The 25,886-nt window shown below is 57.8% G+C and overlaps 1 protein-coding gene across 2 annotated transcripts in view; it reads left to right on the forward strand.

Annotated features, from left to right (window-relative positions):
- Positions 1 to 25,886, forward strand: part of ADAM12 (ADAM metallopeptidase domain 12) — a 224,619-nt gene that overhangs the window by 46,764 nt on the left and 151,969 nt on the right. For both annotated transcript variants that reach the window (XM_055118985.1, XM_055118986.1), the window contains exon 3: positions 25,280 to 25,353. In XM_055118985.1, coding sequence (XP_054974960.1) covers positions 25,280 to 25,353 — 74 coding nt within the window. The remainder of the gene's footprint in view (positions 1 to 25,279; positions 25,354 to 25,886) is intronic.

The following is a 25,886-nucleotide window of genomic DNA, read 5'->3' on the forward strand; positions in this document are numbered from 1 at the left end:
GGCAAACGCCCTACCCACTGTGCTATTGCTCCAGCCTCTATCTCTGCCTTTACTCTGAAGAGCACTTATCCTTAATGTCAGTATCGATATAATTGGCCTTACGGACATGACCCCTCTTTTTTCTCTGTTCCTATATTCATCTTACTATATTCTTCAGTATTAATCCTTGGATTCAGGTCATTTGTTTCCAGAATTCTTTTCTCTGCTCAGCTGGCGTCTAGGTTCTCTGTGGTTTGGCCTTATGTTAGGCGTTTGTTCGATGCGTTCCTTTTCTCAACCCGAGTTTCCACCTGAACCATGGAAGAAAACATAATGTGTCTTTCTTCTCAGTTCACCGAAGAGCTAGACACACTCAGCTTCGTTTAAATGTGTAAGTCAAAGCCGTTCATTCTCCCTGTGTAATGGATGTCTAGCGCGTCTGGCTGAGTCTCTGAGGAAGTCGGCCGAGGTGTGGGGAGGGATTTATAACTTGCTCCTTCAACTTGCTCAGAGGCAGTAATGTCGCGCCTTCGTGGGAGAACTGAAAACAGCTCAGCCCCGGCTCCCCGCCTGCTCGGACCGGCCAGTGTGCCACAGCCTGCAAGGCGGCTTCCCAGTCAGGGAAACTGAGGCCCGGCCCTTCCGCTCCCTGTGGGGGAGACTCACACCCAGCAGCCGCTTTCACTGCGTCTGTCGTTCTGCTGGGAAAGCACAGACTCGTCGGTACGGCTGCCCTGCAGAACCGTCACCTCCCCTGTCATTAAACGGCTCTTTCACACATAGGGAGAGTCGTGAGAAATGCAGGGCTCCAATTAGGAAGAGTAACGTCCTTTGGAACAGGGAGGCTGGGCAGCGGTGAGACAGTCCAGGGCTGATCCCGCTCGATCCCCGGCACCGACCGGTTCATGCGCATCGCCCAGTGCAGCCCCCGAGACTCCCAGGGACCACCAGGATGTTCTGAAGCTGAGACCGAGTTCTCCCTGTATGCGCCATCTCTTTTTTATTTATCTATTTATTTTGCTTTTTGGGTCAAACCTGGCGATGCACAGGGCTTATTCCTGGCCTCTACACTCAGGAATTCCCCTGGCGGTGCTCAGGGGACCCTATGGGATGCTAGGAATCGAACCCGGGTCAGCCGCATGCAAGGCAAACGCCCTACCCGCTGTGCTATTGCTCCAGCCCCTGTATGCGCCATCTCTGAATCGCTTCCAAGCATCGGCCAGGGGACAGCGTCTGTCTTACCAGTCCCGCCGTCCTGTTGTGCATCACCCTTTCACTTGACTGGGTCCCCCAGTCTCGCTAGCAGTGCCGTGTTGAAGCTGGCAACGCAGTTTGTGTTAATTAAGCCACACGCCAGTGTGAGCTGCAGCTGGTGCATGTGGCGTCAGTGTGTGAAAGCGAATGTCTCACCTCAAAACGTCTCTAAGAGGAATCAGAGCCATAGTACGTGGGAAGAGCGCCCGCTTTGCCCGGGGCCAGCCCAGGGTCCGTCCCTGGCACTCCTGAGCCCCGCCCGGAGTGACCCCTGAGAACAACGCCAGGAGTAAGCCCCAGGCATGCTGAATGTGGCCCCAAGTGAACAAACAAACAAAACACATTTATAAGAGCTAGGAATGGGGTGGGATCTCATTAACTGCCCTGAACTGTTGTTCTTCTCTTCTGGGGAAGTAACTTCACGAGCTCCCTCAGGAGTCGCTATTTTATTTAGATGGGACTGAAACAATAGAACAGCAGGTAGGGCGTTTGCCTTATATGCAGCCGACCTAGGTTCGATTCCTCCGACCCTCTCGGAGACCCTGGCAAGCTACCGAGAGTATCCCGCCTGCATGGCAGAGCCTGGCAAGCTACGCGTGGCGTATTTGATATGCCAAAAACAGTAACAACAAGTCTCACAGTGGAGACGTTACTGGTGCCCACTCGAGCAAATCGATGAACAGCAGGACGACAGTGCAGTGATAGGCTACAGGGCTTCATTATGGTCTGGGCCCTCACGGTGGTGGTTGATGGGCAGGGCCAGTGGTTCCACGTAGAGTCTGAACGCACGTGTCTCTGTGCTGGGGAATTTCCAGGACATCCTGGTCGTCCCTGGTGGTCCGGGGCTGCACCGGGCGATGCGCAGGAACCGGTCGGTGCCGGGGATCGAGCGGGATCAGCCCTGGACTGTCTCGCCGCTGCCCAGCCTCCCTGTTCCAAAGTACGTTACTCTTCCTAATTGGAGCCCAGCATTTCTTCACGACTCTCCCTAAGTGTGAAGGAGCCGTTTGATGACAGGGGAGGTGACGGTTCTGCAGGGCAACCGTACCGACGAGTCTGTGCTTTCCCAGCAGAACGACAGACGCGGTGAAAGCAGCTGCTGGGGTGTGAATCTCCCCCACAGGGAGCGTGAGCGGCCGCAGTGGCCAGGTCAGTGCTCGGGGTCTTCCGGCCCGTGCGTGAGAGGGGCAGACCTGCTTCCTGGGGGCTCACTTTCTGCTCAGAGAAACTATTTATTTATTTATTTATTTATTTATTTATTTATTGTGGTTTTTTTTTGCTTTTTGGGTCACACCCGGCAATGCACAGGGGTTACTCCTGGTTCTACACTCAGGAATTACTCCTGGCAGTGCTCAGGGGACCATATGGGATGCTGGGATTCGAACCCGGGTCAGCCGTGTGCAAGGCAAACACCCTATCCCCTGTGCTATCACTCCAGTCCTTTGTAAGCAAGAGAAAAGGAAAGCATCCCGTCAAGCTTCTTTGGCCAGGTCCTGTTCCCACCCAGACACCCGCATTCTCCCGGGCACCCAGCTTTCAGACACCCCCTCTCTCCCAGGCACCCCGCTTCCCACCCTAGACTTCCGCCTCTTTCATCACTGGCGTCTGGCCGCCCCAGAGGTACAGCCTTGCTGTCATAAAGTCGTGTCTTCTCTGGCATTGAAACCCTCACGTTCAGTGGGTTGAAACGGAAGGTTGTTGGCATTGTGCGGTAGGCCCTGAACGTCCTGGAAAGGCGCCCCCGGCATAACGGTACACAGAGCTTCCGGGAAAGCCCTTCCCTTTCCTTTCCTCCAAGCTGCCTGTGGGGCGACTCCTGCCTCATCCCGAGGGCAGAGCCTCCCCGCTAGTGGCTTCCTGGGGAGAGCAGCTGGGACAAGCCGGCCTCCGGCAGGAGACAACTGCTCTGCTTGGATTTACGGCCCCCCCTTACTGTCCTCCGCCCTTCACGGCCTGCACCTCGGCCCTTCCCTCCGTGCCCGTGTCCTCAGGCGCGGGGTGAAACTCCAGACCCTCCCGATCTCTCTGTGTTCCTTTTTTACCAGACTAATTTATGTTTTTGCAAAAACTCATTTATCATGTTCAAAATATCATAAAAGACCAATTACTCTATTTTGTAGAGAAAACTGCTGACTCTCCGTGCTCAGCCCAAGCTCCCCACGCTCGCGTGCCGGGGGAGCGTGGCCCAGAAGCACATCTGGGATGATGTCAGCACCAACCCGAGCCCACGGGCGCCCCTCGGTGGGGCCGGCCACGGAGAGCCTCGGCTCTGGGGGAACGGGGTGGTGGACGGCTCGGACCGAGGGCTGAGAAACAGTAAGAGAATCTGGCCAGGGGATTCCTGGGTTGACGCCTTGGCGTTGGACGGCCCCCCAGGGTCCTCCTGGTGGACACCACGTGGGCCGTTGCTTCTGCAGAGAATGTGTAAGGGAAGAACAAGGCCAAGATGTTCACACACTCTCCCAACTCGACCTTCTGCTGACGTGGCTCAGGCTGCCCCGGGCTCACGGACACGGCCCTCACCCGTGTCCCTTCAACTGGGAAAAGACGGCCTCGAGGCAGAGTGTCCGAGGGCTAGAGGAGGGGGTGTTCCACCCGCGTCTGGCTGGCAAGACCTAAGCCCAGGGCGAGTGCAGACGGGCAGACGGGCCGTGTCCTGGGCTGGAGGGGCTGGACTGAGACCCTCGTCTCTGCGGAGGCTCTCTGCGTGCGCCCGTGGGGATTCCTGCGTTTCCATCGCTCACGGGCGCATGCGAACTTTTGCTCATGGTTCTCAAGTCTTCGGGCCAACTGGTCACACCCTGGAAGCCTTGGTCTCAGGCAGCACACAGCTCTCCTCACCCCCCCTCCCCACCTCTCCCCCCCCCCCCCCGCCCCGTCCCGCTCTCTCCAAATCTGCATACTTGCCTCGGAAACACGAGCTTCCTCTTCCTCCCACCAGCCGGCCCTGGTTTCCCTTGAAGTGAAAACCGAAGACCTCTCTCTTCCAAAATTCCTCCCCAGATTACTCTCTGCATTAATCTATTTTCCAATGCACCCTCGTCTCCGGGGCTGCGGGAAATCGCATTCATCCTGACAGAGATGGAATGGAGTTCTGCTTTGGCACGTCTTCGCCCATTCAAAGGTGGTCCCCCAAATACATAATACATCTGTTTGCACGGAGAAATAAAATAATGAGTAAGAGCACTCTGCAAGCCAGTGGGTTGTTAGTAGTGATTAAGTTATACGCCATCTGTTCCAGGAGAGCTGTTTGTGAGGGGAATCGTAAAAGTGCAGTTTCTCAGCCGTGGCCTTACACTGTGACATTTTGAACGAGATGATTCTTTGCCCAAGGGATGGAGCCGTGCAACCCCACCTTGGGGCTCCTTGTGCCGGTCCCCTTGAGGCCCAGGGCACTGCTTACCTGAGTTGTGACGGCCAAGGGAGGTCTCCAGAGGTGGCCCCATGTCCGCTGGGGGCGGGGGTCCCCTCCACTGGTGATCTCAGCCCTCCCGTCGGATGGGTGCTTGTCAGGGCATGTGTGTTTACTCAGCGGACACAGCACGGAGACCGTCTGATGAGAGTGTCGGGAGCCCTCGGCAGCGGAAGTGTTTTTCATCTTCACGCAGCTGTGGGGTCTCTCGGAGCGAGACACTCACCCTCTCTCTCCGCAGCGCTTGCTTTTGGCCCCCCGGGAAGAATCGCAGCGCTCAAACCAGGCGCACGTTTACACCTGAGTTTTATTTCTTAGTGTTTGTGTGGGGACCCTCTCTGTGTGGCCAGGCTCAGAGCTGACTCATGACTCTGTGCTCAGAGCTCACTCCTGCTGGTGCTCAGGGAACCCTGTGACTCGCAGGGGGTCCAGCTGGGACCAGCCGTGTGCCAAGCGGGCGCCTTACCTGCCGGTATCTCCCCAGTGCTCCTTTCCAAGGAGGAAACCCCCAAACCCAGAGGGGCGGAAAGGAGGGTCCACTGCTCTTCCCCTCATAAGTCTCGGATGGGTTGGCATTGGGTGGCACAGGGGGAAACAGCGCTGAGGTCTCCATGGCCAACCCCAGTGCCTGCCCGTCACTCCAGCTCTTGTCCCACCCTGAGGCAAACCCACCCCCTTAGAGCGCTGGGGAGATGACAGCGGGTAAGGCGCCCGCTTGGCACATGGCTGGTCCCAGTTGGACCCCCTGCGAGTCACAGGGTTTCCTGAGCACCAGCAGGAATGAGCTCTGAGCACAGAGCCACGAGTCAGCCTTGAGCATGACCAGAGAGGGTCCCCGAGAGAAAATTAAGAAATAAAACCCAGGTGTAAATGTGCGCCTGGTTTGAGCTCTGCAAATCTTCCCAGTTGTATTAAGATGACTCTGGCGCAGGTCTTGGCCCGAGTGCGAGGACCCCTGTGTTCTTCTCCTGGCCTCGGTGGCTGGACATCCCAGTGCCCTCCCCCAAGGTCCAGAGTGCAGCACCCGGCCTCCTGCAGACACAGAGGGGCCGCTGGGAGGACCCAGAGGACCAGCTGAGCCGGCACAGGTGATGGGAAGGAGCTTGGGGCAAGGAGGAGGGGCCGAGGCAGCCGAGCCCGGAGGGTGGGGGGCTCCCGCACAGCACCCGTGGGGGCGTTACTGCCCCCGGGGAACCAGGGCTGCTCAGGAAGTGTCCGCGGCCAGCAGGAGCGCCCGAGATTGACCCAGCAGCCTCGGCAAAGCTGCACTTGGCGCTTCCCCAGCTGGAAACAGGGGGGACCATCTCTGTGCCCCCACCCCGCACGGCACACGCTCACCACAGGTCCTTGGTGGGCAGCGTCAGGAAAGAAATGGGCGTCCCAGAAGGCCGGGATCATGTCTCCAGGGATGAGTGTCCCAGGAGCCACAGCCTGGAGCTCTGGAACCTTCTTTATCCAGCTGACAGTCACCATAGGCTAGAAGGCATTGAGGGTGGCTGTGCTTGCGTGTCAGTGGCCGTGGCTGCGTCCCGGGGTCTCTCCCCCGGCTGCCTGGTGGAGGAGAGGCTCCCCTGGGTGCCCGGAGCCCTCTGCAGACACGTCACTTGGCGTCAGAATTATTACAAGTCGAGGCCATTCTGCAGGTGCCCAAGAAATATTTCGCTGCTTCCTTGACGAGAAGGATCCAAACTGGACCCATCCCTGTGCTTAGCACGCTCCTCAGGGAGCCTTCGCCCGGAGGCGTCGTTTCAACGGCAGGGCCAGTGTCTAACTGCAGAGTGTCTGATTAGTATCTTTTTCAAGATCTGTTAAAGATGCTTTGGGGCCCACACCCACAGTGCTCGGGGCTCGCTCCTGGCTCTGCGTTCAGAGATCACTTCTGATGTGTGGAGGTCGATGTGGAGGTCTCGCCCTGTTCAGCATGGGGCCCTTCATGGGGCTGAGAAGGGGACGCAGCCGAAAGAACAGACGCAGAGCCGGAGGAGGGAGAAAAGGCGTTTATTCTATGGCAGTTACAGTATTTCTACCTCCCTGCTGGGAGGAGGTGGTATAGAATGTACCCGGGACCCCCAATAGAAATGCAGGGCGTGGCATGGGGTTAGCTAGTGATAAACAAATGGTGATAGGATAAGATCAGTAAGATCAGGAGTGGCAACCTTTGCTAGGTGTGGCATGGGGTTAGCTAGTGATAAACAAAGAGTGACAGGATAAGATCAGTAAGGTAAAATGGCTCCCTACACTGATGGTGCTCAGAGGGTCACAGCGGGTGCCAGGGGTGGAACCCGGGCTGGCCACAGGCAAGGCCAGTGCCCTGCTTGCTATACTGTCTCTCTAGCCCAGCATCTGACTTTCATCACAAGACTCGGCCTCGCCATCCTGTGATCACCCGTCCCTTCCCTGCAAGTTCCAGGCACCAGCTCATTCCCATCAGCATCCTGCCCCCACTGACTTCCCAGCGTGCATCCAGGCACAAACTCCGTGCACGTGTCATTTTCACTGATGCTGGTTTAATGGCCTGACCAGCCAGAGGGACGGGGAACGTCTGGCCAGCCCGAGATGCCGTTAGTATTCAGGCACAGGCGCCCGCGCGCTCACCCGCCTCTCCCGTCTCTGGCAGCTCACAGGGCTGTCAAGGGTGATTTCCCTCTTGTCTGAAGACCAGCTCTTAGTAATTCTCTAATCTCCTGCTTATGACTTATCTCAATTTCTGTCTGTCCAAACACATATTTATTTCGCCTTCCATTTGAAAGGCTGGATTATGGGATACGGAACTCTAGGTGAAATTATTTCCATTGGGCACCGGTGCTTGGTTTTCTCTGAGGTCATCTGTGGATTGTTATGCCTCCTTCTAAAGAGGCTTCCCTTTTTTCCCCCCTTCATTTCTATTTTTGCAGAACCCTACTATGTTTTGTATGTGTTTATTTTCCCTGTACAGTATTTGGAACTCAGGATTTCTAAATATGTGGGTCATGGCGTCCTTTCCTGTGCCTGGAAGGCTCCTGGGTATTTTCTCGTTAAGTTTTTGTCCTCTCTGGCTTTTCTTATCTCCTGTTCTGTATCTCTGATTTGCACACGTAACCCTTTCACCGTCTCCCTTACATCCCCGAAATGCTACCCATAAATTTTCATCTTTTTCCGAGTTCCTCTGTAATTGTGCATATTTTCTTTGGACCTATTTCCCACTTCACTGTTTTTCTCTTCAGTTGTATTTAAACAGTATTGAACTGTTTTTATTTTTTTTAAATTTTTATTTATTTATTTTTGCTTTTTGGGTCATACATGGCGATGTACAGGGGTTACTCCTGGCTCTGCACTCAGGAATCACTCCTAGTGGTGCGCAGGGGACCATATGGGATGCTGGGAATCAAACCCGGGTCGACCGTGTGCAAGACAAACGCCCTACCCGCTGTGCTATCGCTCCAGCCCCTTGAACTGTTTTTAATGATCTGTGTTTTTCAGTCCTAGAGTGTCTGTGCAATTCTGATTACCTGCTACAATTTAATTACAGAGAGAGAAAGAGGTGGATAGTTATGTCGAGAGAGGCAGATGTATAGGTAGGTGGATAGGCAACATGAAAGTAGGTATATAAATAAGTAGATGGGTATTTGTATAGATGATAGATAATAGATATGCCATACCCAGAGGGGCTTGGAGGCTCCTGGGACCACCTGGTAATTCTCAGGGGACCAGCTAGTTCCAGGGATCAAACTCATGGAGTGTCATCAGTCAGGCAGGTGTTCTACCAGGCAAGCTAACTCCTTCTCGCTGAAATTTCGTTTCATTTTGAATCTTTGACTATATAAGCATGCTTGTTTTAAAGGCACTTAGCAGGGCTAGGGACCAGGCCCAGGGCCTCTCAGATGCAAAGCTCCCTCCCTGGTCTGCACGCTTCTGTTTCCAGCGACCGACATTGTGTATGAGAACGTTACAGATTGAGACCTCGGCGTGTTAGGGCCAGGCCTGACGTGAGGACACCGGGGTGAGAAACTGAGCGGATTCCGTCTCCGTGATGCTCGTCTGCTTTTGCTCCAACGCTCTCTCCTAGGGGGGCCCCGTGGGGCCCCGACTCCGAGCCTGAGGTGGGGGGTCGTCCGTTCCATGTCTTATACCAGGGCCTGTCCCCTTAGCCCTGCGGTCTGCTGGGAGCCTGGGGAAGGTTGCCGCCTTCTGCAGTTCCGTCTAAGGCCCACAGGTGTGGGGAGGGAAAGCCGGCCTGGCCCGCAGCCCTGGCCCCGCGCCGTGGCTGCCCTCTGCCTGCATCACGCTTCCACGGGCCTTCGTTCCTTTGGGGACTCTACCTTGCCTTAAGAGAGAGGTTTTTGAAGACTGTTTCCAGCTTTCCTAGCTCTTCTCAGCAGGGGAGCGTGTAAACCACCCGGCCTGTCGTGACCAGAAGCAGAACTCTCCATTTATGACCCTCGATTTAATGACTGTGTAATATCACATCATGTGACTCGTGTATCATTTTTTTTAACTATTCCCACGGGGTGGACTTCTCAATATGAACTATGCTAAATGTCCCTGTGCTCAGATCTGTGAATACTTTTCTGGTTATTTCCTTTTGATTAATCTGTGGGAGTGGAATCATTGAATCAAAGATACGCACATTTTTAAGGAATATGATAACTCTTTCCAGATTGCCTCATGAAAGTCTCTACCAATTTATACTTGCACCAGCTGCACACAAAAGTGCTCGTTGCTTGTCATCTCACCCACACCAACGTATTTTACTTTAATAAACCGGGCACAGCATCCGCCACTACCTGGTTGGGCAGGGAAGTCCTGGCTTTAAAAGTACTCCATAAATTTAAACTGTGGGTCTTGTAAAACAGATCAGTAAGTAAAAGGACAAGACCATGGTTCAGGGTGGAAGGCCCTGAGCAAGCCCAGCTTGCAGTATCGGGGCTCTGGCAGATTCTACGATGCGGAGCCGGGGTCATTCCCCGGGGACCAGCAGTTCCGTTGTGAGCTGAATTTCCAGAACCCGAAGGCACAGGTGAAGACGGGGGAGGGGTCTCTCTCATGGGCCGCTCCTTCCGTGCAGCGAGTCCCCTGTGAAATGGGCCCGACGTGGTCGCGTTTGACAGCTTGGGTCACCTGATACGGTTTCATTAGTCTCTGGACAGTCGCTCAGGCCCTGTGTGGGGCCCAGCTGGAGGATCGGGGCTGTGAAGACCCCCAGACAGTGCGTTGGGCGGAGAGGAGAGGGACCTTGTCTGACTCTGAAAGGCGGGTTTTCTAAAGGGTTCTCGCCTAGACAGCTGCCTGCCATGTTATCTCACTCTTTGGGGAGGGGGGGGGAGGCAGGACTTCCCGGCAGTGCTCAGAGGGTGTGGGGCGGGGGGGCCTTCCTCAGTCAGTGGGGTGGGGGACAGTTTGCCACAAGAGCCCAAGGGGGTGACGCTGCTCGGGCTTTGTGACGCGGGGGTGCCCGGGCCAGGCACGTATGGGGGCTGCTGGGGCCACACCCAAGGGTGCTCAGGGGCCACCACGGCTGCATCCAGCCATGCTCAGGGGACCGGGGACACGAGGGCTGGAACCCGGCTGGGCGTGGTGGGGGGGGCATCCGCCACCACCCCGGGCTGTCTCCCAGCCCACAGTGTCCCGTGTGAAGACTGTGGACACACATTCCCTGACGGCCCCCCAGGGGGTGGACGTTTCCTGCTCGCTCACTCCCCTCCATCCTGCCTGCTTGGGGCCCGGCAGGGCCCTGCAGACAAGGTCACAGGGGCTGGTGGTCCCGCAGTCTGAGGTGGCGTCTGGTCCGGTGCTCCTTGGCCAGTGCTCGTTTTCAGCTTGTGCCGTCGGGTGACTGCGCCTTCCGTGGCCTGGTCGGGTTGCTGGGTGTCTCTCCAGCTCGTGTCCCCCTAGGAGGGCGGGGAAGGGCAGGTCTCTCTGTGGGAAGGAGAGTCAGAAGTCTGGTGCCTTGCATGAGGTCTGGTAAGTTGTTCGTTGTGGTGTACATGTGCGAGGTGTGTCTTGTGGGCTGAGCACAGCCAGGCATTGTGGTTTGCTACAATAGGGCAATGAGACTGGGGGGGACGGCGGGGGGGGGTGTGGTGGCACTGGAGGGGGAACAGGAACTCTCAGAGCACGACACAGAGGCACGAGCACCCAAGGCCCTGCCGTGGTGCTCACGGCCAGTCACATCGGCACCAAGCAACCAAGACTGATGCCAGCCGCGCCCTGGGACCCCTGCTGGGTCGGGCTCAGAGGGACAGGCAGATGCTCAGTCCCAGGGCGGGGAGCCGGGACGTTCCTGGCTGACCCCAGCTCTGTGTGGTCTCACTTGAGGGGAGAAGGGGAGGAAACACGGGTCTCTCGGGAGAACAAGATGGAATGTCCTGCCACAGAGGCGGGGCGGGGTGGGGGGATGGGATCGAGGGGTGGGAGGGCTACTGGGCTCATTGGTGGTGGAGAATGGACACTGGTGGAGGGACGGGCTCCCGAACACTGCATGAGGGAAACGCAAGCACGGAAGTGTGTAAATCTGTAACTGCACCCTCACGGTGACTCACTAATGAAAAAATAAGAATAAAAACAAAAATGGGTCTCTCGGGCCTCGCTTCTGCTGGGCTTTGTGAGCTGCCGCCTTTAGCTTCGTCTGGGCCTGGATTTCCTGTGTGGAGACGACCAGGGAGGCCCGGGGCTGCTTCCACACGGTCGGTTGGCGTTCCTGTATTCGGGGCCCCTCAGCGTTCAAGTCTGCGCACAGACATTCACTGTGTTTATGCGGAATGTCACCTCGCTGGAAAGGTCCGTGAGCTCTCTTCGCCCAGCTCTCCTCTTTGTTTGTTTGTTTGTTTGTTTGCTTTTTGGGTCACACCCAGTGATGCACAGGGGTTACTCCTGGCTCTGCACTCAGGAATTACTCCTGGCGGTGCTCAGGGGACCATATGGGATGCTGGGAATCAAACCCGGGTCGGCCGCGTGCAAGGCAAACGCCCTCCCCGCTGTGCTATCGCTCCAGCCCCCCCCCCCCCCCAGCTCTCCTCTTTGAAGAGTGAAACGACAAGTGAACGATCTCTCGGGCGCATTTCTGATCTTCCCACCGGGACATTCTCCCTAGGAAGGGACAGAAGTTCGGTGCCATTGCTCGGGAAGCACAGTGGTCAGCGACGAATCCTTCATGCCTGTGGGCTGAATATTAGCTGCGTGGCTTCATCCCTGTTTTGTCTTTGGTCAGATCGGGCCTCCTTGGTTCTACAGTTCCGTTACGCCCCAGCTTGCTGGGGGGCTGAAAGGCTGCTGGTGGGGGCAGAGCCTCTGCTTCCGCCCTCTGGCAGGCGGGGTGGGAGCTGAGCACACACCTGCCGCCTCTTCCGGGCAGCCATGGACGGCCCCAGAGAGGGGCTTGGAGTCCCACCGTGGCCTCGATCTCTCTTCATCGGGTCTCTGTGGAGACAGCCAGTGCTGACCCTGCAGAAATCCTGCAGTTTCCACGGCTCGAGGTGCTCCTTCGGGGAGGCTCCAAAGAGGTGGGCTTGTCGCCAGTCGCACATCTGTGTCCCCGCTCCCGTCCCCTCAGCAAGAGCGGGGTTCTCTGTTGAACTGGAACCTGCTGGGTATGGAGGAAGCAAATATTCAACTTTAGCCGCACGTCGTCGGCCAGCAAGCTGCTCGTCAGTTAGTGTGTTCGGGACAATTTGCTACGTGCATGACTTAGTACGGAGCCGCCTGCATTTGTGTGGTGTCTGACCCGCAGACATTTGAGGAAGGAAGGGCTGAGCGAGAGTTTTTGACATATTGATCAAGGCGGCCAAAGCTGTGAGTGTTGATTTGGTCCTTTGGATGCATCAGAAAGCAGTGCCACGGGGCTGGAGAGGTAGCACAGCGGGGAGGGCGTTTGCCTTGCATGCGGCCAACCCGGGTTTGATTCCCGGCATCCCATATGGTCCCCTGAGCACCGCCAGGAGTAATTCCTGAGTGCAGAGCCAGGAGGAACCCCTGTGCATTGCCGGGTGTGACCCAAAAAGAAGAAAAAGATAAGAAAAAGAAAGCAGTGCCAGAGCTCAGCCCCAAACACCCCCAGGAAGAGCAGACAGCCTTGCCCCTCCCCCCAGCCCCCCAACCCCCGCCCCCCCACGAAGCAGGTGACCCTCCTCATAGTCTGGGTCCTGCAGCACCAACACTCGCCAGCCTTGAGGCTTCCCGTGAGCCCGTGAGGGGCCAGTTTCACGGGCAGTTTGCCCTGAGCCATATCTGCAGGTGGCAGGGAAGCCATTCGCACGGGGACGCCGTCCGTACTCAGCGACTTCGCACCCCCCGTCACCGCGTGCAGCATGGCTGCCTAACGGGCCTGTGAGATTCTGCTGACGTTTGTTTGAAAGAGAGCACTGTGTCGCACACCATCCTTCTCCGCCTCGGATGCCGGCGTCTGAGGAAGCTGGGCTGCCGACCTGCGACCTCAGCTGCCCGCCTCCTCTCACGGGCGGTTTTGAGACCATGGCGTGAGAGAAAATGGCAGGTGGACGCTGGCAGAGAGCGAACTTGTGAGAGAGACGAACGTCCAGCCAGGAACCGAGCTCCTATTCAGCAAGCACGACGCCTGGTATCTTCTAGCTGCGCCCCAAGCATTGGCATACGCGGTCCCCCCAAATCTGTGCTCTGCGCCCTTCCCAGGGACCACAAGGCCTCGGAGGTGACCCGCTTGGGACTGAGGAAGTGACTTCTTTGAAATAGTGTTGGGTGAGATGCTTTCAGGCACTTTGTGATGGAGCCAGGCCGGCCGCCCAGGGCCGCACAGGTGTGAGGCTCCCCCAGGAGGGAGAGCTGAGACGGCCAGCAGGTGTGAGCCTTCCCCCAGGAGGGAGCAGAGATGGTCAGCAGGTGTGAGCCTTCCCCCAGGAGGGAGCAGAGACGGTCAGCAGGTGTGAGCCTTCCCCCAGGAGGGAGCAGAGACGGGCAGCAGGTGTGAGCCTTCCCCCAGGAGGGAGAGCTGAGACGGTCAGCAGGTGTGAGCCTTCCCCCAGGAGGGAGAGAGAGGCGGTCAGCAGGTGTGAGCCTTCCCCCAGGAGGGAGCTGAGACGGCCAGCAGGTGTGAGCCTTCCCCAGGAGGGAGCTGAGACGGCCAGCAGGTGTGAGCCTTCCCCCAGGAGGGAGAGCGGGACAGCCAGCAGGTGTGAGCCTTCCCCCAGGAGGGAGAGCTGAGACGGTCAGCAGGTGTGAGCCTTCCCCCAGGAGGGAGAGAGAGGCGGTCAGCAGGTGTGAGCCTTCCCCCAGGAGGGAGAGCGGGACGGCCAGCAGGTGTGAGCCTTCCCCCAGGAGGGAGAGAGAGACGGCCAGCAGGTGTGAGTCTTCCCCCAGGAGGGAGAGCTGAGACGGTCAGCAGGTGTGAGCCTTCCCCCAGGAGGGAGCTGAGACGGCCAGCAGGTGTGAGCCTTCCCCCAGGAGGGAGAGAGAGACGGCCAGCAGGTGTGAGCCTTCCCCCAGGAGGGAGAGTGAGACGGGCAGCAGGTGTGAGCCTTCCCCCAGGAGGGAGCTGAGACGGCCAGCAGGTGTGAGCCTTCCCCCGGGAGGGAGAGCGGGACGGCCAGCAGGTGTGAGCCTTCCCCCGGGAGGGAGAGCGGGACGGCCAGCAGGTGTGAGCCTTCCCCCGGGAGGGAGAGCGGGACGGCCAGCAGGTGTGAGCCTTCCCCCAGGAGGGAGAGAGAGGCAGTCAGCAGGTGTGAGCCTTCCCCCAGGAGGGAGAGAGAGGCGGTCAGCAGGTGTGAGCCTTCCCCCAGGAGGGAGAGCTGAGACGGGCAGCAGGTGTGAGCCTTCCCCCAGGAGGGAGAGCTGAGACGGCCAGCAGGTGTGAGCCTTCCCCCAGGAGGGATAGTGGGACGGCCAGCAGGTGTGAGCCTTCCCCCAGGAGGGAGAGCAGGACGGTCAGCACCCGGCTGGCCCCCGGCTCTTACGTGGGTCCCACTTAAGGATGTACGATCTCTCCTTTGCAAAGGGTACTCTGCTTTCTTCCTCCTTTTGAAAAACGTGTAGGGTCACACCTGGCAGTGCCCAGGGCCTCGTCCCGGCTGTGTGCTCAGGCCTCACTCCCGGCGGTGCCCGGGGTACCACGCGGCCCCAGGGAATGGAGCCGGCCCTCCCGCACGCAGAACACGCACTCAGCCAGCTCGCTAGGCTGGAGGATTCTGCTGTTGTTGTTGTTGTTGTTGTTGTTGTTGTTGTTGTTTAAAACCAAACAAAGCAAACAACACCTCCCTAATTTACGACGCCCATTTAGAAGCAAACACACAAAGCAGGGAAGGGTTGCCATCTGGGTAAACAGCAATCAATAAGGAGGGAGATTTGTCACTGCCACGCGGCGAGGTGCCAGCTTGATTTGTGGGCTCCTCTCGGAGCAAACAGGCACTTGCCTTCTGTCACGCACGGTGGCTACCCAAGCGTCACCTCCGCGCTGGGCTTTCACTGCCACCTAGCTGGGCCTGTCAGCGGCCCTGGGGACAGATGGCCCGGCGAGGCGGCCGGCTCACAGCCACGGCGCCCGGGTGTTACCATCAGGCCCGAGGTCAGAGGTCAGTGCGTGGTCTGGTTCTGAGCCTCACGAGGGCGGAATCGAGGTGGGGGGCTGCTCTTCTCTTACGGGGTCTCTGGGGAGGGCCCGGTGCCAGCTCATGGGCTCTGTTAGCTGTGTTCCAGGGCTTGTCCTTGTCCCTCCGGACTGAGGGGTGACCCAGCTCCTAAGGGCCACTCCGGTCCTCAGCCGCTGGTGCCTCCGTCCATCTTGGAGCGAGCAAGAGGCCGAGGGTCCTTCTCACAGAGGCTCAGGTCATGCTGGGGGTGGCCTGCGCCCGAGGACCCTCGGGGTGACCTGGGGAGAATGCAGGTGACTCGTTGTCCCTGTCTCAAGGCGCCTCCTCTTGGCCCGTTGTATTCAAGTCGGGAGCACATCACCGGGAGTCGGCGTTTACCTGGCGAGACCAGATGGTCGGAGCCCTCCAGCCCCGCCCCCGCGTGGGTCCTGCAGCATCATCACGGCAGCTGCCGAGGGTCAGCCAGAGCCCTGGGTGTGCGGCTGGGCCGGCCACCTGCTCTCTCGGGATGCGGCTCTCGGCGACACGTGGCGATTCTGTCCGGCCTCCTCCCGGCCTGTGGGTCCTTGTCAGCAGGGCTTGCCCGGAGCCCAGGACTGTGGCGGAGGGGGTGGCGGGGGCGGAGAGGGTGGTGGGGGCGGTGAGGGGTTCTACTCCCGAGAGAGACGCCGACCCCGCACGCTGACGGGGGCCACGGCACAGCCCGAGGGGGCCCGTCTCAGATGCTCTGTGGGTCCCACCCCTGCAGGCCTGGCTGTGCCCATTCTCCTTGCTCGGGGCTTCCCGGGGAGGGCCCGGGGGCTGCTCTCCTCCTGCTACGCCTCTCCCGGGCGCTCGCTTCTGCCTGTGCCCGGGCGCGGGAAGGCCCAGTTCAGAGCCAGTCTCGTCTCCAACATCTCCTAGCTCGCGGCTGCCAGACACGTAGGCCAGGGCCCCTCCCCTGCGTCCCTCACACCCGCAAAGGCACGTTTGGTCGAGCATGTGGGCCTGTGCCCGCCCCACCCCGGTGGAGGGGACTGAGTCCAGAGAGCTGCCCCCCGGCCTGGGTGGGCACATGAATGCGGCTTTCCGACGTAGCGTCAGGCTCCCTGTGCAGTCGGGGAGACGTGGGTCCCTTCCTCCGGAGGCGGGGTCCTTCTTGGGGGGGGTAGGGTGACGGTGGGGCTGGGTCTTGGCACTTCCCAGACTTCACACACATGCACACACACACACACATCCACACTCACACATTCCACACACACACTTTCACACACACACCCATGTACACACACACTCATGTACACACACTCACACATTCTTATACACACGCATCCTCTCACATCTATGTACACACACATTCATATGTATACTAACACACATGCATCCACACTCACACACATTTATGCACATACAGTTATGCACACGCTCATGCTTCCACACTCACAAGCACATGCACATGTCACACACTCACTCCCTCACACAGTTATGCACACACATTCATGCACACAGTCACAACTCACACACCCGCACTCATACACATTCATGCATCCACACTCACACGCCCCCCACAGATGTATACTCACTTCACACACACATACTCAAAAGCATCAAGCAAATCACTCATACACCCACACTCATGTACACACCACACATATCACACACGTTTACATACCACACACACTCACCATGCACTCACACATACTCAGAAACTCATACATTCACACACCATGCATGCATACACCACATACACTACACACACATATTCAACCACACACCACATACACACATACACACACATGCACCGCATACACGCACTCACACTCTCACATAGTCTCCTTCACTCACACACGCCACACAGAGCGGGCCGCCGACCTGAAGGGTCATGGGGCAGCACGCAGGTGGGGCACAGTCGGGGGGGGGGGCCCTGCCCTCCCGAGTGTCCCTGTTCTGGACTCACTCAGCCGACGGAGCTGTGTAAGGTAAAGAGCTCGGACCGTGGGGCAGGGACCCCCGACACCAGGGGGTCTCCCCGCGTGACCACCCGTGTCCCAGTGCATGCTCAGCCCAGCCCTGTCCCTGCTGTCCGGGTCCCTGGCCTGCTTCTGTAGCTGTTCAGGGACCAGCGGGGGTGGGCCCAGGCCCCCGGGCCAGATCAGGTGGGAGGGGTCCGGGCCCAGCTGGGTGGCGGTTTAATCGGAGGCGCTTTGCGACCACCTCCTGGGAGCTGCGGCTCTGCGTGGCTGCGGCCCAGGAGCCTCTAAACCAGCCTTTGTCCCCCGGTGCCTGAGGGGGGTGCTGGGGGCCGAGACGGGGGAGGGGGCCACATGCGGCGCCCGGGGGCAGGCTGCCCGCGTCACCATCTGAAACATTCGCTGTGAACCTGAGCATCGAGCACCAGTGACCAGGAGGGGTGCGGGGTGGCGAGCTGACATGAAGAACTGGCTCCAAACCCCCCATGTCTGTGCCGGAGTCCCGCCCCGCCCCACCCCCGGCACAGAAACACAGCGAGGAGAGGCCGGGCCAGACCCCGGCACCCCAACCCACCAGCTGCGCCGAGCACTTCTCAGAAGTCACCTCGCCCGAGGAGAGGCACGCGTTCCACCAGCCCTCCGCTCCCATCAGACACCAAAATCATAAATAAGTCATGAATAAACATGACCGTCATTTGTGTAATGACTAACCGGCCCCGGGCCCGGGCCGGCCCATTAGGGCGCCGGCAGCGCCGGTCCCTCCCCGCGTAGCGCTGCAGTAATTGAATTTCCTCCTCTCCCGCTCCCCGGCCCGCCTGCCTTCCTGGCCGGGGCGGGGGGGGGGGGGCAGCGCTCTGGGAGCAAAGTGGTAATCAAGATTGCCTCTAAATATTCATGGCGATCAATGGCTCCCCCGTGCCCCATAACGCCAGGACCGCAGTCGGGAGTCTTTCTTGAGAGCCGGAGACGGTTCTGGTTTCGCCCGAGTCCCTTGAACACAGAATTTAATATCGTCCCGCTTAAAAAGTTGGTTCCTTCTGGGCAGCCGGCTTCCATGTTGCGAGGAACAACTGTGGCTCATCGGCTTGACAGGGTTGCTGAGACCGCGGGAGGGGCGTGGCCACGGCTGCTGACCCCACTGCGTTTCTCTAGTGTCACGCCTTTCCCTGACGCCTTGTCTTCCTTTCACGGCCGGGTGTGGACTTCTCGGCGCCATGGAAAAGTGCCTCTTCTCCTGGGACAGAGACGCATCCAGGAGATGAAGAGGGTGTCATTCCACCGGCAGAGACGAGAGGTCACATGCGTCATGTCTGAAGTCATTGCAGAGTGACATCTGTTCACCCCGGATGCTGGGCATATGTTCCGAGTTTTAAAGAGAAGTTTCGGGCTGGAGAGGGAGCATGGTGGGAGGGCATTTGCCTTGCACACCGCCGACCCGGGCTCATTCCCCAGAGCCCCACGGGGTCCCTCCTGCACTGCCAGGGGTGGTCCACGAGATCGGCGCCTAGAGGAAGGCCTGAGCTCTACCAGGGGTGGCCCAAAAGCCAAAAAACAAACAAAAAGATTAAGTTCGAGTGTGGATGCACCCGCTGTTAGAGGGAACTCCTGGAGCTTGGTGAGGGTCATGCCAAGAGGAGGCTCATTAATCAGGAGCCCCGTTTCAGACATCTGCTAGGGTCCCAAAGGAGTAGGGGGCGCTGGCCCAGGGCACCGTGAGGGTCTTCACGCAGACCACAGACACTTCCGTGGGTGCATAGCCTCTGGCCGGGGCACCAGGGAAGGTCCGGAGAGCCCCTGGGGGGGCAAGAGCCTGGGTTTGTCTCACCTGCACGGCCCAGCAGGGCCTTAGACTACATCCGGGATGGAACAGGGGTCGAGAGAAGGCGGGACAGTAGGATGAGAAACCCAGTGAGAAGGGTGGGTGTCCACGGAGAACTCGAGCTACAATGGGACCCGACAGAGGCCCCGTGTGTGGGTCCCACCTGTGATCCCACCTCGGCAGTGGGAGAGGGTGCGGGGAGAGGCAGAGCAGCGGGAAATCGGAGAAATCGGCTCAGGACGGGACTCGCCCAGAGGGGGTGGGGCGGTCCCTGTGGTTCAGGAGCACTCTCCCGGGTCCCTCCCCTCCTGCTCGGCCCCCTTAGGGGGTCTTAGCGCCCCTTCACTGTCCGTGATGTAAGTGGGCTCCCTGTGTCTGGGGGAGCCCGGCCCCAGACCCCTGTCCCCGATCCGAATCCATGCTGGCCCCCTCAGCCCGGCTCCTGGCCCCCAACTAACCTGTGGGTCTTCGCTGGAACTGCCCTCCTGCCAGCCTGGCCTGCCCCAGGACCCTGCTAGAGGCCAGTGGCTGAAAGAGAACCGCCCTGTCTGCGGGGGCTGGAAGAAGGGAACATGGCTTTCTCCCGAGAAGGAAGCGTGAACAGCCCGTGTCCGTGCACGGGCCAGTCACTGTCCAGCCCTGCAGGAAGGCCCGGGTCTCAGCGGAGCTGGAGAGGAGAGACGGATGGCCCAGGTGCCCGGGGCTGATCTCCAGGCTGCAAAGGGGCCCAGTGGCAGTGCCCACGCCTGGCCAGCCGTGTGGTGAAGGAAGAGCTAGTGCCTGGGAGAGGAGGCAGCCAGGAGGACAGTGTGTGTGTGGGGAGGGGGGGGCGGTGGGGGGAGGTGGGCACCAGAGGGACCTCGGGACAGGAAGGACGACAAGCAAGCAAGTAGCCCCGGGCTGAGCGGGGCATCGGAGACCACGGGCCCTGGGCCCCTCCTTGGTCCTCTGGGGTCACAGCTGCGTGGCGTGACGTCCAAGTGCACGGCAGAGGACTCGGGACTGGGCCCCGAGGGTTTCCCTGCAGCCGCTCTGCTGACTTCCTGTTCCCAGGACCTGCTCAGAGATAAGGGGAGAGTCGGGTGCTGCCAGGGCCAAAGGGCTGCCAGCCCCAGGAGCAGGCCCGCCGAGGACACGCCCAGACGGGCAGGGAGGGGCAGGTGACACTGCTCTGCACCGAGGCTCAAGGGCCCGCGCAGATACGCCTGGCCGCCCCCACCTCGGACTTCAGCCAACTGCAGGAGCCCCCTCCCCCATCTCCCCGTTCCCCCCGTTTAGGGCAGCTGAGCACGCAAATAAAGAGGCTTCCGACTCTGCTCGAGAACTTCCATGGTGATAACTTTTACTGTTGCTTTTAAAATTATGCTTGTGCATTTTATGCACTCTTTCGCTGTACTTTTCCCAATTAAAAAAAGAAATAAAATGATAGCAACTGCCTCGACATTTCTGGCCTATTGATTAGCATTTAATTGATTTATCCGGCAAATGCAGCTCTTTAAGCATGCGGTAAAAGACACGGTTCCATTAGAGTAATCAATAGATCATTTTTAAGCAGAGAAATGCTGTATTTAACCAGAACTAGTTCATTATCTCTGGGGTATACCAATCACCAGAAAATGGAATGAATGCATGCTTTTAAACCCAGAAATCTAATGCAATTAGTGGCTCTGAGCTTAAAAGAGAAAAACAAAACTCTCTGCTCTCCTTCTCCGGTACCATCCCGAGCACAGCTGAGAGATGCGGATAAAGATCTCCTTTGCCTCCTTGGTGGAAACATTGTTTCTTTGGAAGAGCTTGACATTGGGCTGTTCTAAGAGCCGCAGTGAGTACCTCAGGTGAAGCGCGCAGCAGCGTTTAAATGAGTTTAAACGGGCTCCAGTCTCTGGCAGGAAAGGGGAACTGCAGATGCTTCGTTTTCTTCACAAATTGCCACAATTTCTCTTTAAAACCCTGTCACTGTCTTAAGCCAGTAGAATTTGTGATTAAGTGCCTAAATTACTTATTTTCTCTCTCTTCCTCTCTCTCTCTCTCTCTCTCTCTCTCTCTCTCTCACATACACACACACACAAACACACACACATAATCAACAACCACATACCACATGCATAGCTAACCTATCTGGCCACCACCATCTGACAGAATATGAAGGCCCTTTTCTGGACTAATAATTCATGGTAAACATAATTATCTTGTTCTTTTTTTTTTAAGCTAGAATTAATGAGTACAAATTGTGAATCTCAGAGAGAACATCTTGGAAGGTTTTGAAATGAAATCCAAGTGTCAGAAAGTGGAGGCAAACCCAGGTCAAAGTTCCTGAAGGAGCCGTGGTAATTTCTGCAGGCCACCTGCTGGGTCTCCTTCCCCGGGGAGAAGGGGCCGTGACAGCCAACAGCTGAGCCGCAGAAACCTCCAGGCGCCTCTAAAGCACCAGGGTGGAGATACACCCATTAGGAAGAGGTGACTTTACAAACAAAATAGTCCACAATCGTTTGCCATAATGAAGCCATAAAAGACAAAAGCCACCAAGATCTCTTTATAAATGAGGAAATATGCGTGGGCATTGCCTGTCCCTGGCAATTCCGTTTAACTCTGAGGCTTAAAATCTAATGACTCCCGACAACAAAACAGATCAGTACCACAGTCTCCCTGCGGGCACTAATCAGAAAAGGAGCGATTCAGCTTCCACAGGACCCAGCACGCCCCTCCTCTGAGTGGCTTCAAGGGCCCAAACGCCCAGTGCAGAAACGACATCTGCACTCCTGTGTTCACTGCAGCACAAATAGCCCAAATCTGGGAACAACCCGAGTGCTCGGGAACAGATGAGGGGATAAAAACTACTACGGTACGCCTACACAATGGAATATTACTCAGCAGTAAGAAAGGATAAAGCCGTGTCCTTCGCCGCTATGCAGATGGATCTGGAGTGTCATGAGTGCAGTTCGTCAGAGCAGGAGGGACAGGCACAGGCTGGTCCCCCTCGTGTGTGGGAGAGAAAGAAACTTCACGAGGGAACAACAAAGCCCCCAGGCAATAGAAACACAGAACTTCAGTAGGACTTGCCCCTGGACGGGAGGTGGTGGTGTGGGGGGGAATGAATTAGGGAACACTGGGGCGGTGGGGGAGGAGGAGGTGCCTGTTGTAGAGGCAGGCTGGGGGACAGGTGGGAAACTGGGAGCACTGGTGGAGGGAGGGGGACACTGGCAAAGGGATTGGGTTGGAACATTGTATGCCTGAAACTTAAAAATGAATGACTTTGTAACTCCGTAATTCACTGTAGCACTGTCATCCATTGCTCATCAATTTGCTCAAGTGGGCACCAGTAACGTCTCCATTGTGAGGCTTGTTGTTATTGTTTGTGACATATCGAATACTCCACAGGCAGCTTGCCAGGCTCTGCCGTGCTGGCGGGATACTCTCGGTAGCTTGCCGGGCTCTCTGAGAGGGACAGAGGAATCAAACCTAGGTCAGCCACAAGCAAGGCAAACGCCAAACCCACTGTGCTATCATTCCAATCCATTCACGATCACGATCACAAAATCACGAAATCCTGTTAATCACCGATTTCTCGAGCGGGCTCAGTAACCTCTCCATTCGTCCTTTCCCTGAGATCTTAGAAGTCTCACTGAACTCAGCCCTCCCAATGATGTCGCACTGAAGGCTCTTTCAGGGTCAGGGGAATGGGATTCAGCTTGTTGCTGGGTTTAGCATATGAATACACCATGGGAAGCTTGCAAGGCTGTCCCATGTGGGCAGGAAACTCTCAGAAGCTTGCCAGTTTCTCCCAGAGGGAGAAGTAGGCTACAAGATATCGAGGCCGCGTGCTTCTGGGAGCTTGCTTTTAAGTCTCTGGATGTTGGCCATTGATGGGATTACACACACTTGGGTTCCTCTGCTGGTACCTTCATGCGTGAGGCCCGTCGAAACGTGTGGGGAGAGGGGCCTTGAGCATGGCTGTAGCTAGGTTCCAGTGGTCTTCGGCCGCCGGGAGCTCTGCACGGGGTGGGGAAGGAAGGTGGAGACCATCCCCTCCGAGGGGCCCCGGGACAGCCAGGCGTGCGGGCAAGAGACTCTCTGCCAATCCATTCACAGTGATTAAAAATTATTTTAAAATTAATAATAAAGTAAAGGGGTGATGCTGCTTCTGCTCCTTGTTCCGCGTCTTTGCGAAGGTGAAAAATTCTATGAACTTCCTATGAGAAGGGACAGGTGCCCCTCGCCGTCTGGTTGTGGTCATCACCTGCCCCACGCTTCTCTGGGGCCTGGGGGTGGCCCTGCTGGCTGAGGGGTGTCCTGGCTCCCCTTCATTTTCAGCGACTTCAGGGGGCCGCCCATGTGCCTAGGGGCTGGTGAGTTTCCTAACGGGCACTAAAACGCTGCCCCACGCCTGCAGTGAGACGCCTCTCACCCCCCCACCCTCCGGGGCGGCCCGGACTCAGCGTATGATTTTGGCTTTTCCCCGAGCCCGTGTGACCTTCTGTGGCTGTGTTTTGGGTTTGAACTTGGGTTTCAACGAACAATCCCATTAATTGGCTATTGATGCTGACAGTCCGCTTTCTCCTCCACCGTGACGAGATGCAGTGACTCTCGGGAGAGGGAAATGCTGGTTGGAAAGAGCCTCTGCGGGGTGGCCTGACGACAGAGGTCGCAAATACAGGTTACGAGAAGACTGAGTCAATGTTCCCTCCCCGCTCCCCCTGGAGCAGGGAACCGTGAGGACCTACCGGCTAAAGCAGCCCTGTGCTGTGAGAACGGCCCGGTCACTACAGCGTCTGTGGGTGTGTGACGGGCCTGGCCAGTGCCAGGGCAGCGCCAAGGGCAAGCACGGGCTGTGTGTGGGTTTGGGTGCCCAGCCAGGGGTGCCACCCTGCCCCCACCCGCCTCTCAGACACCCGAGTTGCCGCAGGGGGCTGGGCTGGGCTGCAGAGGGGCTCTGGGTCTCTCCGGAAGCTGTGCCGGGTGTGAGCTACCGTCCCCCCTCCGCCCCACCCTCCCAGCCCAGCCACGTCTCCGGGGGCCCTTCCTGGTCACGGAACCCTGGGGTCCTGCCCTGGTGCAGCGTCAGGATGGGCAGCCGGACCTCAGCTCTCACCCACAGAACGCACTGCCGGTGGTCTGGGAAATGCCGCACGGATGTGTGTGGAGTGTCAGACACCCGCGGCCCGGCAGGACGTTGGATGAGACCCCCAGAGTGAGGACTCTCGGGGAGCAGCCAGGCCTCCTGGGGAGCTCTGGATGGGGCCTTCTTTGGGCCTGGGAGCTGGGGTGCAGTAGAGAGTGCGGGGTTCAGGGGGCCGCCCTGGCTTGGGGAGGGAGGTGCGGGCAGGGCAAGAAGCCAGCTGGGGTCCCTGGGAGCACCGGGCCTGAAGGAGCCTGCTCCCCGACAGCATGGACGGGGTCTCGGGGCAGAGAGGGGGAGGGTCTCTGCAGGGAAGGCGGGGCGGGCTCGCTGAGTGTGTGGTTCACAGAATGATGACTGAGCGTTGGGCCTGTGTGGGAAGCAGGCCCGAGGGAGCTGGAGGGAGGGTCCTGGGGGGCCTTCTTAGACGGGGGGGTGAGGTCAGGGTCGGGGGGGACACCGCAGGGCCTGGGTAGCCTGGACCCAGCATTGCATCACCAGGACTGGTCGCCACTGGCTCGGCCCTGCGCTTGCACTAGCCACCATTTGACCATGCCGCATGCCTCAGACTGGCCACACTGGCCCCACCCTGTCCATCTGCTCAGATGGCAGAGAAGAGCACGTGCTCCTCCCGGGTCCACTCTGGGAGCCCAAAGGGAGGGGACGGGGACTCGGGTCCGGCTGCCTCTCCTGCGGTCAGCATCCTGGCATCCTATGTGAACCCCGTGTGGCTGACCAGCAGCCTGTCTGAGTGGTGGAGCATAGTCAGATGGTGGCCAGCCCAAATGGTAGGGCATAGTCAGATGGCGGCCAGTCCAAACAATGGAGCATAGTCAGATGGCGGCCAGTCCAAATGGTAGAGCATAGTCAGATGGCGGCCAGTCCAAATGGTAGAGCATAGTCAGATGGTGGCCAGTTCAAATGGTAGAGCATAGTCAGATGGCGGCCAGTTCAAATGGTAGAGCATAGTCAGGTGGTGGCCAGTCCAAATTATGGAGCATAGTCAGATGGTGGCCAGTCTAAATTATGGAGCATAGTCAGATGGTGGTCAGTCCAAATGATGGAACATAATCAGATGGCAGCCTGCCCAAGTAATGGAACAGTCAGATGGCAGTGATAGATATAGTCAGATGGTGGCCAGTCCAGGTAACAGCATGACCAAGGAGTGGCCAGTTCCGAGCCATCTTTTATGACCGACAGTTCTTCTTCTTCTTTCAGAATCACCCAGAAGTACTGAATTTCCGGATCCAGCTGGAAAGCAGGTCCCTGATCGTCCACCTGGAGAGAAACGAGTAAGTTGTGCCTTTGGTGCTCTGGGCCCATGCGGAAGGCCGGAGCCCGGGCTGCGCGGACAGAGACGGGTGTGTGATTTACGTTGGCGTTTAGGGAACAGAACTCGCTGCATGGATTCATCACCCAGCTTTGGGGCTGAGGCTGGAATTAACTTTTAAAAAATGGTGCGATGGGAAAACAAAACTTTTTCCCTGCGAGGACCACGCGACTCAGCAGGTCCCAGCCTGGCGTTTCCTTCTGCAGAGCAGAGCTGGGTTTCCCAGAGTCGATCCTCTGCTCTCACGGGGCCCGTTCCACAAGTAGTTGACTTTCAGCAACTCCTGACTTACAGAAGTAGCTTCCGATGGATAGAAATATTAGATTTTCCCTGAGAAATTCTAAGAGTTTCTTTTCTCTTTCAAACCTTGTCTTGTGTGGTCCAAAGTCTTTCATCTTTTTATTTCAAGTTTGGCGCGTTTCTTTTTCTTTTTTTTTTCAGAATTCTATAAATTTCTGGGAGATTAGGCGTTACTGTTTGCCTCGAGCACGCAGG

The sequence above is a fragment of the Sorex araneus genome, chromosome 11 (assembly GCF_027595985.1).
Source record: "Sorex araneus isolate mSorAra2 chromosome 11, mSorAra2.pri, whole genome shotgun sequence".
Lineage (NCBI taxonomy): Eukaryota > Metazoa > Chordata > Mammalia > Eulipotyphla > Soricidae > Sorex > Sorex araneus.